The following is a 13,845-nucleotide window of genomic DNA, read 5'->3' on the forward strand; positions in this document are numbered from 1 at the left end:
ACATTCCGGATTGGGCAATGACGTCACGAAGTCAAAGATGATGTATGCGATCAGGACGCGACGCGTCTGCAGCGAAATCCGAAGAGAAGACGCCCGCCCGAGGGTTCACTTAACTGGCCTTCACCCGGTCCCTCGCTCTCTTCCTCCTCCCATCACCCCCATCCCCACACCAGCGATGTCACAGACACCGCTGAAGAAGCTGCAGGCCAAGATATTTCGCGGGCAGAATGGCGAGGACGCTGCCCGGGAAGACAAGCCTACGCGCTCCTCATCCGACCCCGCCCTTACAATCAACATCCCTAATCCCAACCTGAACGAGTCTTCTCAGCCGGGCCCTGCGCCCCCCAAGATGGCCAAGACTGAGTCTACAGGCCCCCACGATGCTGAAGAAGATGCACGCGCAGACCCGTTCCGCCAGAGGCTCAGCGAGAAGCTTGGCCCGGAGTACCATGGTGCAGAGCGCTTCCGTCTGGATCAGGACGGCCGCAGGGAGCACCACTGGAAGAGATGGGGTCCTTATCTTAGCGACCGGCAATGGGTATGTTGTGTCTTCGCATCGCTTGCATTGTACGCGTCCCCTGGCCCTGATCAACGCGCATATAGGCCACCGTACGCGAGGATTACTCGGCGAATGGCGATGCTTGGAGCCATTTCCCGCACGAGCACGCCCGCTCGCGTGTATATAGGTGGGGCGAGGACGGTCTCGGTGGTATCTCCGACAACCACCAGCGTCTTTGTTTCGGGCTTTCGCTCTGGAATGGAGAAGATCGCATCCTCAAGGAACGCCTCTTTGGTGTCACCGGCCATCAGGGAAACCACGGCGAAGACGTGAAGGAGCTCTACTACTACCTCGACTCCACCCCCACCCATTCGTACATGAAGTTCCTGTACAAGTACCCGCAGAAGGCGTTCCCGTACGAGGAGCTCGTGCGCGAGAACCAGCACCGCGACCGTAACGTCTCCGAGTTCGAAATTCTCGACACCGACGTGTTCGACGACGACCGCTACTGGGATGTATTCATGGAGGTACGTCAAATGATTATACGCGATGATATACGCGCATATACTCACCTCATACGCAGTACGCCAAAGACGAGCAGGACCCCGACAGTGTCTACGTCCGTATCACATCTTACAACAGAGGTCCTGAGCCCGCGACGCTTCACGTCATCCCTCAGTTTTGGTTCCCCAACAGTTGGTCGTGGTCGGACAACCCACCGTCTCGGCCGTCGATGTGGGCCGCCGGCGACGGAGTGATCACCGCTGTTGACCCTACGCTTGGGAAGTACAACCTATACTGTCTTCCCTCCCCGCCTCCAGTGGACAACAAGGGACAGCTCAACGTAGGCGAAAGCGGGGAGCCGGAGGCCGTCGATGCCAACCTCCTGTTCACTGAGAACAACACGAACTTCCATCGTCTTTACGGCGGCCAGAACGAGACGCCATACGTCAAGGATGCTTTCCACGACCATATCATACCCGCTCATCGCCCTCCGCCTACCGATGAAGGTCACCCAGGCTTCTTCTCTACGAAGATTCACACCGGATATGCCAGCCACGGCGGAGGCGATGACACTCCCAGCTCTGAGGAAGAGTTGGGCCCTCGTACCCCGTTCCCTGCAACCCCGTCTTTCGTCAACCCCGCTAAGAGGGGCACGAAGTCCGCCGCTCACTATGTCTTCGAGAACGTCCCCCCTCGTGGCGGGTGCGCTGTCGTCCGCCTCAAGCTTACTCCTCGCACGCCCGCTCAGGACCCGAGTATTGAGGATGAGGGCATCTTCGACGACACCGTGGAAGAGCGTAGGGAAGAAGCCAACGAGTTCTACTCCGGACTTGTACTAGGCCCTATCAGCGACGATCTCAAGCAGATCATGCGTCAGGCTCTAGGTGGCCTGATGTGGACGAAGCAGTACTACCAATTTGTTCAGAAGGACTGGCTGAAGGGCGACCCGGCGCAGCCTCCGCCGCCGCCAGAGCGCAAGTGGATTAGGAACAAGGTGTGTTCCGCAACTTCACATGCTAATTTATCCGACACTCAACTTCCTGCAGGACTGGAAGCATCTGCATATCGCTGACATCTTGTCTATGCCCGACAAGTACGTAGCTCGACACTCGATCTTCACATGTATTGATCGAGCTCAGGTGGGAATATCCCTTCTTCGCGGCATGGGACACGGCCTTCCACTGCATCCCGCTTGCAGTTGTGGATCCCGCGTTCGCCAAGAAGCAGTTGGATCTGTTGACGCGTGAGTGGTATATGAAGCCTGACGGTCAAATTCCGGCCTACGAATGGAACTTCGGCGACGTCAACCCACCTGTGCATGCCTGGTAAGTCATAGCACCCATGGAGGAACGCATGCGCCCTTACACCGATGATCACAGGGCCACATTCCGCGTATTCAAGATCGAACGCAAGTTGTATGGGAGAGAGGACCTCAAATTCCTTGAGCGCGTTTTCCAGAAGTTGCTCCTTAACTTCACCTGGTAAGGTCAATTCAAGCGATGGGCCTGTCACAAACTGAATTGGCGATACAGGTGGGTCAACCGTAAAGATCAAGGTGGAAACAACGTCTTCGAAGGAGGTTTCCTTGGCCTGGACAACATTGGCGTGTTCAACCGTTCGGAACCGTTGCCAACGGGCGGCACTCTGCGTCAAGCAGACGGCACGGCGTGGATGGCGTTCTACTGTTTGAACATGTAAGTGCCTCCTTTAGGTGTTCTGTAACTAGACTAATCATCCTTCCAGGCTGAACATCGCCTTGGAACTAGCTAAGCATAACGATACCTACCAGGACATCGCCTCAAAGTTTTTCGAAGTTTGTCGCGATCTTTCCGCTTTTTTTGGTTGAACTAACCTTCGTGTTTGCAGCACTTCATCTTCATTTCCGATGCCATGACCTTCCGCGGCGGAGGTGACGATGAGCTCAGTCTGTGGAGCGAAGAAGACGGAATGTACTACGATGCTATCCAATTCGACAACGGGCATTCGATGCAGCTGCCGGTTCGCAGTCTCGTCGGGCTGATCCCTCTCTACGCTACGCTAGTGCTCGAGCCATCCACTGTCAACCGCTTCCCCGGGTTCAAGAAGCGCATGGAATGGTTCATCGACAACCGGCCAGGAATGTCGGAGCGTAACATGGCCAACATGCAGAGTGAGCTCCACCACTTATCATGATGAATGCCTCTCATATGTATGCGTGTCGATAGCGAGAGGTCGTGGAGAACGTCGACTGCTTGCCCTGGCGAGCAAGGAGAGGCTCGTCAAGATCTTGGAGAAGATGCTTGACGAGGACGAGTTCCTCAGTGAGCACGGCATTCGATCGTGAGTCCTCCCCTTACTCTTCACGACGTTGTACTGATATTTCGATCGTATTCTAGGCTGTCCAAGAAGCACAAGGATCAACCTTGGGGGATGGATGTGAATGGCGAGCGTTACGAGGTCAACTACTGGCCAGGTGATTCCAAGTCCGGCATGTTCGGAGGCAACTCGAACTGGCGTGGTCCTATCTGTAAGTGTCCTCTGTACTGTTATACAGCCTGATTGATCGCTGAGCTAACTCCGCATTCAGGGCTTGCCGTCAACTTCATCCTCATCGAGAGTCTCCAGCGTTTCTACCAGTTCTATGGTGACGAGGTCCAAGTAAGTAGTCAAAAACCGAACCTCGCAAGTCGCCTTCTGACAATTAGCGAAGGTCGAATGTCCGACCGGCAGCGGGGATTATATGAACCTTGTCCAAGTGGCAGAGGAGATCCAGCACCGCATTATCCACATCTTTGGCAGGGATATGGAAGGGAAGCGCGCTGCTAACGGCGGGAACCCGAAGCTTGACCACGACCCACACTTCCGTGACTACGTGTGGTTCCATGAGGTATGTGGCTTGAGCGTTCCAATTTATCAGCTGGATCCTAATGTCGAATGATACAGTTCTTCCATGCCGATGACGGTCGGGGTCTGGGAGCCTCCCATCAGACTGGATGGTATGCCCGACTGCGTGCTCTTCACAGCATCACGCTCATACTGGTTTCAGGTCTGGGCTCGTTGCCTACCACATCTTGCAGAGTGGAGCGAACTGCAGGTTGCCCAAGACACCGAAAAGTGAGAGCTTAACCTTACGTGAACCCTTACCAACGCTGACCGCCCTATGTATAGCTCCTCGCAGTCTGGCTCACCACTACTTCGACGTACGTGATCTTGCGTGTCCCTGTTATAGTATCGATCACTGACGATGTCGACATGCAGGAGACCATTGATGCGCAATCTGAGGTTGGGGATGAAACACGGTCCCTGTACAGCGCGTACAGCGCGGCGGACCTCAACACTCTGGGTGACATCTCGCCCGACGCGTTGTAGACACGAGAGGAGAAGGCATAGATTCCATGTCTCATTAGATGGCCCGCTTTCCGCTCCCAGGCAACGGACACGGACAAATTTCCCATACAAGTGTTAGAATATTCGTGTATACCATGCCGCAGCGCAGCCCCAGTCTCCCGGATCCATCATCGAATAGCAACTAGCTCTCTCTCTGTAGCATGAGTTCTCGTTGACAATATACGTATCTCGTTGGCCTCCCGACCGCGGTAAACCCTACTAGTCAGCAGTTCTGCCATCTTGGCTCGGGTGGTAAGCGGGGCCTGAGCTCATGAGCCCAGCTGCTGGGACGTCATCCTCCCACAGCTGCTTGGAAGTGAACAGCCATGACGACGCCGTCCGACACCGTCGTCTTGCACGCCCCCGACTTGCATAACCCTCCCATCGACTTGGACCTGGATAAGTTCATGGGCACATGGTTCGTGATACCCCCGTGAAACCACCGAATCATGAGCGAGACGCTGATGCACCAAACAGGCATGTCACTTATTCCACATTGCCGCTCTGGAAGGTACGCAGAAAACAACGACCGGCCTACCAGAAGCTCACAGGCGCCACGAAACGCACGTCTAGTCTAAGAAGGACGTCACCATCACGTACGCGCTGAAGAAGTCGTCCGGCAGCGATGCAACGGTGCAGTTCGACGACACCGTCGAGTACCGCGGCGCCTCCGACCCCGCGACCTCCACCCGCAGCCGCGTCACCGGCGTCGACACACTCGTCACCCCGGAGTCTCAGTCCCCCACCGCCGCGAACTTGGACGCACGGCCCCCCGCGCCGACGCGCTACAAGTGGCGCGGCAAGGGCTGGCTCGCGGTCGCGACGTCGCGCTGGCAGGTGCTGGGCTGCAGCGCGGACACGTCGCCCGAGAACGCGCACGCGTGGGCGGTGACCTACTTCGAGAAGACGCTCTTCACGCCGCAGGGGCTCGACATCTACGCGCGCACGCCGGCGGGGCTCCCGCCTGCGCTCGTCGTGCAGATCGTCGCGCAGGCGAAGGCGCTAGGCGGGGACGTCGCCGCGCTCGCGGACGCGTTCTTCGAGGTCGGCCGCAGCGGGGTCGAGCCGCCGGACATGACAGGTAACGCATAATTTCTGCGATATTCACTTACGTCGTGGGCTTACATGTGTTCAAGTAACTCCATAGTGGTCGCGTTGACCACGGACCCGGTCCGTCGCGTTGGGTGCCACAAGATCGACGACCCTACTCACGTCGCCCGGATCCCCACTTACCTGATCCTATACATACGCGCCTGGACCTGCGCCTTACCCATGTTGTCGGGTTTCTTGGACAGCCCAATGAGTAACGGCGTAGTCATCTGTAGTCATGCACGGGATTGTTTCTTAGATGGGGCGTGTAGCGCTGCATAACGACGACCCCACTTTGTCATATCCTGAGAACATCCGTCTTGAGGGCGAACCCCACAGCACACACCGACGGCTGGGAGATTCAATAAGATAATATATTCCGTAAAGGCCAGCCTAAGCAAACGATCAACTCTAGTAGATGATACACATAGTAGCCTGCACAACATGGTGGCGCCGGAGGACATCCTACACCCCTGCCACCCGTCGGATCCGGTGCGCTGCGCACTCCACAGTAGATAGAGACCAGTCACGGAGATAGATGGCAGAGATCGTAGTACGGAGACATGGGTAACGTGGTGCGGGGGGAATATGGTGACGAAAGGAGCGGCTCGGGGTGGGTGGGGGCCTCGCGCCCCCCGAGACGCACACACGGATACAGTTGTAGGCGTATCCTGGTGACGTACGTGGAAGGGCGGACAAATAACAACGCGCGTGCGCACGAGATCCAATGCAGTAGAGTAACGGGAGAGGGAGAGAGAGATGGGGAAGGCGAATGAGAGTCAGAGCGTAGGCCGGGAGAGAGGAGAGCGCGGAAGGATCGTGCGGGTCGTAATACAGACAATGGGCGAAACAAGAAACGGAAACAGTTCAAAAACGAATGTGCGCATATGTGTGACCGGGTCCCCAGATATAAGGATAATGCCAGAGAGTCAGATGTAGGATACGAGAGGTGTGGGTCGTGAGCAATGAGGTGGACATGCGAGGGCGGCGAGAGGGGAGAGGTGGATGGGGGTGACGCAGGGCGGAGAGGGCAGGAGGCGGCTGGTAAGACCGCTCACTGCACGTAGAGTGTTACTTGGTTGCCGGGGCGGAAGGACTCGAACGCCATCTGAACGTCCTCCGTCGACCCCAACGATACCAGGTCGCCGTCCTCGTCCTTGTACTTCACGCGCAGGGGACCGTCGTCTCGCCTCGGCCCGCAAAGTCGGATCTTCTTGCCGACCTTGTCGACAAGCTCGGCGTACTCTGTCGATCGCGGCACTTGTATGACGAAGATGTCCTCGCCAAAGTGCACCTTGATCTTCACAGGCGGAGAGAGACGGAGCTCCTCCTTGAGCGGTGGCGGGCCCATTGACGGGTCCATATGGGAGCGGCCTGAGCGACCCATAGATACGCCTGCCAGTGACGACTCGCTCGAGCCGTAAGGAGTGATGGGGGAGCTGCTCGTGTGAGGAGAGTAGTCGGAGCTGTCGCCTGTAGATTGGCTGGAGCCGCTGCCACGCTTGCTGGTCGGGAGCGAGTTCTGCGACCGGTCTATCCACGCAGACGTCGGAAGGGGCGGAGGGGGCTGCTGCGAATGGTGGTGGTACGCACTTGGCTGGCTGGCGCTGCGCGAGCGCATCGGCTGGTGCGTCGGCATCGGGCTCGCTCCGCGCGAATCCGACTGCTCATAGGCAGCCGCCAGACGCGTCGAGCTGAACTTGCTGCGCAGCGTCGGTCGACTCTGCACGCTCGGGGCGAAGCTCGCTTCCGATGCATAGCTGCTCGTTGAGCGCGCAGCTGGGCGGGCAGACGCAGGGGGCTGGAATCCGCCCATACCGCCCGAGAGGATGGGAGAGGACGCTTGTCCGCTGTTCCGCGCGCTCTGCGGGTAGGGGAAGTCTGGCCTCCGCTGCTGTCCCATAGGCGTCCCACGTCCGGACGCCGAGTTCGCGCTGGTCGGCGGGTAGTCTTCATACTCGTCTTCGGGATCGAGTTCAAACCCATCGTGCGGGGGATAGCCCTGAGGACCTCCCTGCACGAAACCATTGCTGAAGTGACTATGCGCGGATGCGGAAGGGAGCGCGTGCTCCTCGTTCGCGTACGGGTGCCGCATGCTGCGCGACCCGTTGATCGTCGCCGAGAAAGGGACACCAGACGAGTAGCCGGTTGACTGGGAGAACATGGAGCTGCGCTCTTGCGCGTACGAGTTGTGTGCTGACCGTATCTGTGGGGACGGGTTGGTGCTGTTTGCGACCTGGGCGAGGCGGGAGACGTTGCGGTCCGACGTGCGGCGGCTCGCGGTCTCCTTGATCAGCCGGTTGAGCTGATTCTCCCACATCTTGAGCTGCTCCTCATTCCGGCATCGCAGAGTGAAGAACTCCAAATCGTCGTCACCGCGCCACCACACGGCGAGCGAGTATTGGCCTAGCAAGACTGGCGTGAGCCGAAAGCTTCATCTCAACGTCGTTTTATGACTGACCTGCAATGTTCTTCGGCACCGCCTGGGTGACGTTGTTCAAGAAAATGCGCCCCTTTAGCAACAAGGGAGTGCTCTTCTTCTTGCTACCGCTCGGTCCAGGACCGAAAGTCGACGAGGGCGAAGAAGGCTTCTTGAGGATCGAGTTGCTCTTGCCGACCTTCTTGCCGTTGCCCGGTTGCGGTACGTACTCTTTGCAACAAAGAATGATCTTCTCGAAAAGGAAGACGTGATACTCCCGGTCGACCTCGGACTTAGTGACGCTGAACACGTCGTCCAGGAGCAGAGAGCCGAAGTTGGAAATGTGGTGTCCTTTCCAGTCCTCGACGCGGCCTTCGAGGTTCTTCACCGTTGCGTCGTTCTCCGCCCGTCGCTGCGCCTCGTTGATCTTATCAGTGATACGCTTTGCTGCGCCGACTCCGGCCTTCAGCTCTTCGACGAAGTTATACTCGGTGTTGTTCACGGCTTTCAAAAGCGACTGTGGCGGGTCATGTGAGCATGCCTGCTTGATCCGAGGGAACTGAGCCTTACCTCCAAAAGCAACGGATACTTGCAGATGCGCTGCACCGGCTTGATTAGGAAGGCGGGAAGTTCGCCCTTCACATTGATGATATGATTAAGCGCCTAGGGTACCGCATACAGTCAGCGCCTGATGCAACCAAGGAGACGACGTTCGAGAGCGCGACGGAAGAGACATACCGTCAGATTCAGCTCCTCCTGGATCATAATCTCCGACGCCATAGTGTAGTTGGCGCAATACGGCTCATACACAGCGAAATCTTCTTCCTATTGTTCCAGAAGCGGATGTTGAGTTGTCAGCGGACACAATAGGTCGACAATCGCAATTCCACATTCAGTATCGACCATGCGCAGGTAGAATGGAGCTACTCACGTTCTCAGAGAATAGAACACCCCATCTCTGCTCGTTCCATGACAACTCGGCGATGCTCTCGACCTTGATCAGAAACTTTCGCTGAAAGTTGAGAAGCTTGTTGAGGCCAGGGAAGAGCAAGTGCAACGTGTCGCGGTCGATATACTTGACCGCTTCATCACAGTATCTCTGCAAGGCATGTGTCAGTATAGAACCCCAGCAAGACGCGCTGTAAACCGAGCAATATACCCCTCGTGAAAGTCTTTCGTGCTCGCACAGCAGACAGAGGACGAAGTTCACCTGCCGCGATAGTCATGCGATGGCCTAACACTTGAATGTCGCAAGCCTAACGTGCGGTTTGGCGAACTGAAGGACACGGTAGCTTCCCCACCTTGCCCACCGTGCTGGATATGGCAGCGACGCTTCGCATGGGACGACTAGCAGGTAACAGGCGCTGCGAGGATATACGCGGGCCTTGGCTGTGCGTATATGCTCGCGTCGTCTTTGCACGGCTCAAAAGTATCTTTCTCGAGGGGCATATCGTCTGATAACAGCCGGAAGCGAGACAAGCGCACCTGCATGACTTCCAAGTCTTGTACGTACTTCCGCTCCGTGTCGACGAGTTCCTTGATGATATTGGCGCGCGCACCGCCCGGCTCGACGGTTGACGCTACGAGAGAGTTGTCGGATGTAAGCGATTCCGTGGATGCCAGAGCCGACGAGAGCTTGGGAGATGCTGGCGGTGTCGCCATGAACAAGTCATCGGGCAACTGCTCGACGAGGTTGATGACATTGCTCACGACCTGGAGCCTGGTGAGCTCGACGGAGTAAAGCTTAAAATAGCGGCACACACCTTTACGAAGCCATCGGTAGAGTTACGGTCCCAAAGATCCCTCACGGTGAATCCCTCGCATCCCGATACTTGCTTCACGTTCATAGAGAAGAGGGCGATCGCGTGCTTCCTCGTGCGCTCGTTCGAGGGGTCATAGCTTTGCACGTCAGTGTTCACTTGGATGGGGGTGGTAGAGGGAAGGAGATTGAAGAGGTAGCACAAGGGGACGCCGAGTGCGAAAACGTCCCAGAGTTGGGTTACGGGGTCGGTTGATCGCCGTGAGGAGTCTGGCTGAGCGGCGGCAGTGAACCAGTCTGAGAATCCTTGAAGATGCATAAGGCGAGTGCGTAGAGAGGAGCATTGCTGATAGAGAGAGGTGGACTGAGAGGCAGCCTTGTTGAGTAGAGTATTGTTGGCGACAGGCGAATCGATTGTGGGTGGTGCGCCGATCATGGACTTTTTGCGGGCCGCTACGGAGGCCATCAGGGGCGAAAGAGAGGAAGGGGAGGCCTTGGGCGAGCAGGACGGCGGCGGGAGGGAGGGGGTCGACGGTTGCTTGGGATGGGAGGAGACGGAGAGACGGGATCCTGTCCAGAGCTGAGTACAGCGAGACGCCCGTCCAGTTCTCACAAACAGTCCAACTCCGATTAGTGTGTGGTCGTGTTTGTACCCCATCACCCGGCTTCCCCTTTTGTTTTCCCACTTCTAGATCTCAGATCCATCGCCGGCAAATCTCGACAACCGAGCCCAAGGTGCCGCAAGGGTCCTCCTCCGAATCCCCCATCCGCTCCGTCTGTCCAGGTCTGTCTGGCAGTGCTATCATCCATTTCTTGCTCGAATGCTACCCCGGATCTGCTACGCATCCCAAGACACACTCGCCCCTCTTGTCAAGATATTCGTTTTGCGGCCATTTGGCGTCCAGATGCGTTCTCATGCTACTCCTCCTTCTCGAGCCGATAGAACTGCCCAACATCCGCATTTCCGTGTATTCTATATCCACGCTTGGCCCAGGTATCCAGATTCCAGTGACCGGTTCACGTCGCTCTCACTTACGCCCCCATATCGCGCCCCCGCGGACCTCGTCGCGGATCTCTTCCCTGTTCCCTGCCATGGCTATCGCCGCCCACCCCCGTAACGTAACCTCCACATCCATTGACCGCACCCTGTGCGTCATTGCTAGAGATACCCGACTCTCACCCTTGCTTCTATAGCTGTCATCTTTGAACTGCGCTTGTATGATCCTAGATGCGAAGGAAGCTTGACAGCTGGCCGTGTCCAGAAACGCATGCTGCAGCGATGAACAGAATTCAGCAATCATACGACGCACATCGAGCCCGCCCGTGCATCACCACCGTGATCCCGTTCGCACCCTGCTGCGACCGCCTCGCCCTTTATAATTAATTCAGCGTCCGTCAATGCATGCATGGTGAGTAAGTCCCCACCAAACTCTTTCTTTCGACCGATTGCTCGTTCCACTGAATGTCTGCAGACATGGCGCAAGTGCTTCCGCCCACACAGCCCACCGGACGCGCGTGCTGCCTCCGTCTGTCGTGAACAAACCTTCCGCATGCGCCGGTCGCCCCGCCTTATCGGTGCGCATCTCACGCATGATTTAGGCACTATTCACCGACATGCTCGCACGGCATTCCCACCCGTGCCCGCTTCTGCTTCTACAGATGCTCACGACACCGGGCTCGAAGGCAACTCCCGAGAGCCCCATTCAGCCTGCGCTGCCGTGCCGAGCGCGAATGCCTCCGTGCCGCGGACCCGTTCCGTGGATGCATAGCGATCCCAATTTCGTTGCGGACACGAGGCTCGCACGCCCCCGCTTCGTCACGCTCCCGCCAAAGTGCGCGCATCGGGGCTCGAAGGACCGCAGCGCATACTGCGTGCCCGGCGATACGCGTTTCCCAAGGAACCCATGCTAGAAGGAGGGCTGTGGGCTGTGGGCTCGTCGCGCACGGCCCTCCGTCTGTGAACGCGGACGGGCCGGTGTCTCTGGAGCGCAGCAGTCCCTATGGAGACGCCGTCTTCCTCAGCGTCCTGTCCAACATCTTCCCGATGGAGAAGGAGGACGAATACCGCGTCCGACGGCTTCGTGGCGCAGCTCCTTGGTCGCAACTGCCAGCCGGAGGGTGTGGTGGGACGTGGCGCTGCCGACCGTATGGGTGCGACTCATCTCCGTCCGCGTTGGGCGAGCGCAGAGCACGGTGGCCGCTGTCACCGACGGGCTGCGTCGTGTTGGGCACAACTCTAAATTTGACGAAACACGGCTCTGACGTACTCGAGGCTTTGCGTACCGGGTGCACGCGATACGCGCACAGGCTTGCTTTGACATTGACGACAGAAGCGCGTGTACAAGGACGCGCGGCGGGCCCTGGAAGATCGCGCACAGCGGTGCCGAGCTCTTCGGACAGCTGTTCATGGTGGCACTACTGCATAAGTCTATTGCACTGCTAGCTACCCGCGAGCAATAATTATGTTAATTGAGACCTGCGCAAGGGCCCCCCTATTATATGGATGTCCGCGTATTCGACGCTAGTCCGATCGAGGCCACAGGCACAGCAGAAAGCACATGGAGGCACGTAGATCAGCTGTACGCGAGTGCCTCTCTGTGCCTCTGCATCAGAGCCAAATCAACCCTTGCTTGCCCCGCGCTGATGCGGACGCCGGCGAAGGCCTCGACCGACTCCGCATGTCCGTATACAAGGTTTGAGCGAACGCATGCTATCGAATTCTTTAGGACGCAGGGAGGAAGGGGATGTGCATACGACGGACTTTGAAGCCTCAGGGAGAGATGGCGGGCAGCCTTGGGCGCGATAGCGGCGGGCACACACCGGGCTTCTGAAGATTGAGGTGCTAGGTCCAGGACGCCGGCGACGGGCGTGCATCATTGATAGCTCTGGCATGGGGAAGTCGAACTTGCCGTTGAATCGAGCGTGCTAAAGATGTGCAGTGACATGCCCCGCACTGTCGCCGACTGCACCCTCGCAGGCCCTGTATCATGTATGGGTGCGTCCCTTGATAGTGCCAAGGTGCCTCGGACGTGCAAAATGGATAGGATGCGCGCGTGGATATCGGAGGGAGACACTATCGGACGTCGGTGGCGCGAGGTCGACGCTTCCACTGGACGCGGCGGCGCAGTCGCGCATCCCGAGAGCCGCGCAACATGCATCGTACATGGATGTATACGACGCTGCGATGTGCGCGCATGACAGGTCCTGCAACGGAGGCGTGCGGATGTCGTAAGCCAACGAAGTCAAGGTTGTCAGCCCGCGACTGTCAATGTCATGCGTCCTGAGAAAGTATCAGGATGGCGGGTACAGACGGCTTGATATCGACTCTGGAAGGAGAAGTACAGAGCGGTTGTGCCACCACGCGTTCATATTGAGGGCGAGCTTCCTCCGGTCCTGGACCACCTTGCGTTTGTATCTACCATTTAAGGCTGCAAGGGTGCCCTGGAGGTTGGTCTTGTGCGAAGTGCGTGGTCGAGAAAGTGATATCTCGTATCATGCAGAGATGGACATAAGCGTCTGATCCCTTGGCGAAGTGTACCTCGTCGGTGTGGTGGAGCTTATGCCAGAACAATCTTTGGACGTGAAGCATGCAACGTTCGCGCATATCCGTATGTCGACAAATATGCCGCTGTTCATGCGCATAAACCGTGCAGGGCCACGTTGTCACATATGGGCACATTGCGTACACATAAGTCCCCCAGGGCTTGCTGATGTTGAGAGAGGGTCCGAAAAGGACGTATCACTTCGCCTAGGTTCCAGTGGACTGGTCGGTCCTAGCACCCGTCCGATTCTGCAAGAAAAAGCAATCACGAATTAGGGGCCCGGCTTTCTATCTTTGAACGGGGACGTACTGCTGAAGCGTGATGCAATGATACAAGCGCGCTGCGAGATGGCGACCGCGTGCAAGCGCGTGAGTGCGCCGCGACTGCTAAGGACTTGCGAGCATGGGTTCCCGCATTGAGAATGATGATCACATTGTGATGGAACAGGGCGCGAAGGCACGCTCGACGCTCTGGCGGAAAGTACTTACTGAATGGACAACGCGCTTCGCCCGGCCTGCGAAGCGACCTCAGCCTTCGCAGGGCCCCGTCCTGGATGCCTTCAGCTTAGGCATATCCCCGTTGTGTTCGCTAATTCTGACGAGGGGATGGGCGAGTGTTGCCTTCGTGGTACATCTGCCGTGGACCGCCCCTGGTCGGCCCGCCGGAC

General features: G+C 57.6%; 3 protein-coding genes across 3 annotated transcripts; 2 read left to right on the forward strand and 1 right to left on the reverse strand.

The window, feature by feature from the left end:
• Positions 1-175: 175 nt before the first annotated feature.
• TRAVEDRAFT_62774 (uncharacterized protein) lies at positions 176-4,566 on the forward strand (the record flags this gene model as incomplete). Its single annotated transcript, XM_008036026.1, has 17 exons — positions 176-538; positions 604-1,026; positions 1,083-1,997; positions 2,050-2,096; positions 2,143-2,328; positions 2,383-2,484; positions 2,536-2,697; positions 2,747-2,816; positions 2,870-3,152; positions 3,208-3,322; positions 3,379-3,509; positions 3,570-3,640; positions 3,693-3,869; positions 3,926-3,978; positions 4,029-4,096; positions 4,151-4,182; positions 4,241-4,566. 17 exons carry the CDS (start codon positions 176-178, stop codon positions 4,349-4,351), a joined length of 3,309 nt encoding a protein of 1,102 aa, XP_008034217.1. The 3' UTR covers positions 4,352-4,566.
• A 59-nt stretch (positions 4,567-4,625) lies between these two features.
• TRAVEDRAFT_56248 (uncharacterized protein) lies at positions 4,626-5,747 on the forward strand. The gene is made up of 4 exons (XM_008035799.1): positions 4,626-4,787; positions 4,847-4,880; positions 4,943-5,450; positions 5,506-5,747. The coding sequence occupies exons 1-4, from the start codon at positions 4,696-4,698 to the stop codon at positions 5,514-5,516; spliced, it is 645 nt and encodes a 214-aa protein (XP_008033990.1). The 5' UTR covers positions 4,626-4,695; the 3' UTR covers positions 5,517-5,747.
• A 765-nt stretch (positions 5,748-6,512) lies between these two features.
• TRAVEDRAFT_62776 (Rho family guanine nucleotide exchange factor CDC24) lies at positions 6,513-10,151 on the reverse strand (the record flags this gene model as incomplete). The annotated part of the gene is made up of 7 exons (XM_008036027.1): positions 9,641-10,151; positions 9,363-9,590; positions 8,809-8,976; positions 8,616-8,702; positions 8,448-8,540; positions 7,920-8,394; positions 6,513-7,873 (listed from the first exon to the last, which is right to left on the reverse strand). The coding sequence occupies exons 1-7, from the start codon at positions 10,100-10,102 to the stop codon at positions 6,513-6,515; spliced, it is 2,874 nt and encodes a 957-aa protein (XP_008034218.1). The 5' UTR covers positions 10,103-10,151.
• Between the last annotated feature and the right edge of the window lie 3,694 nt (positions 10,152-13,845).

This window comes from Trametes versicolor, assembly GCF_000271585.1.
Source record: "Trametes versicolor FP-101664 SS1 unplaced genomic scaffold TRAVEscaffold_2, whole genome shotgun sequence".
Lineage (NCBI taxonomy): Eukaryota > Fungi > Basidiomycota > Agaricomycetes > Polyporales > Polyporaceae > Trametes > Trametes versicolor.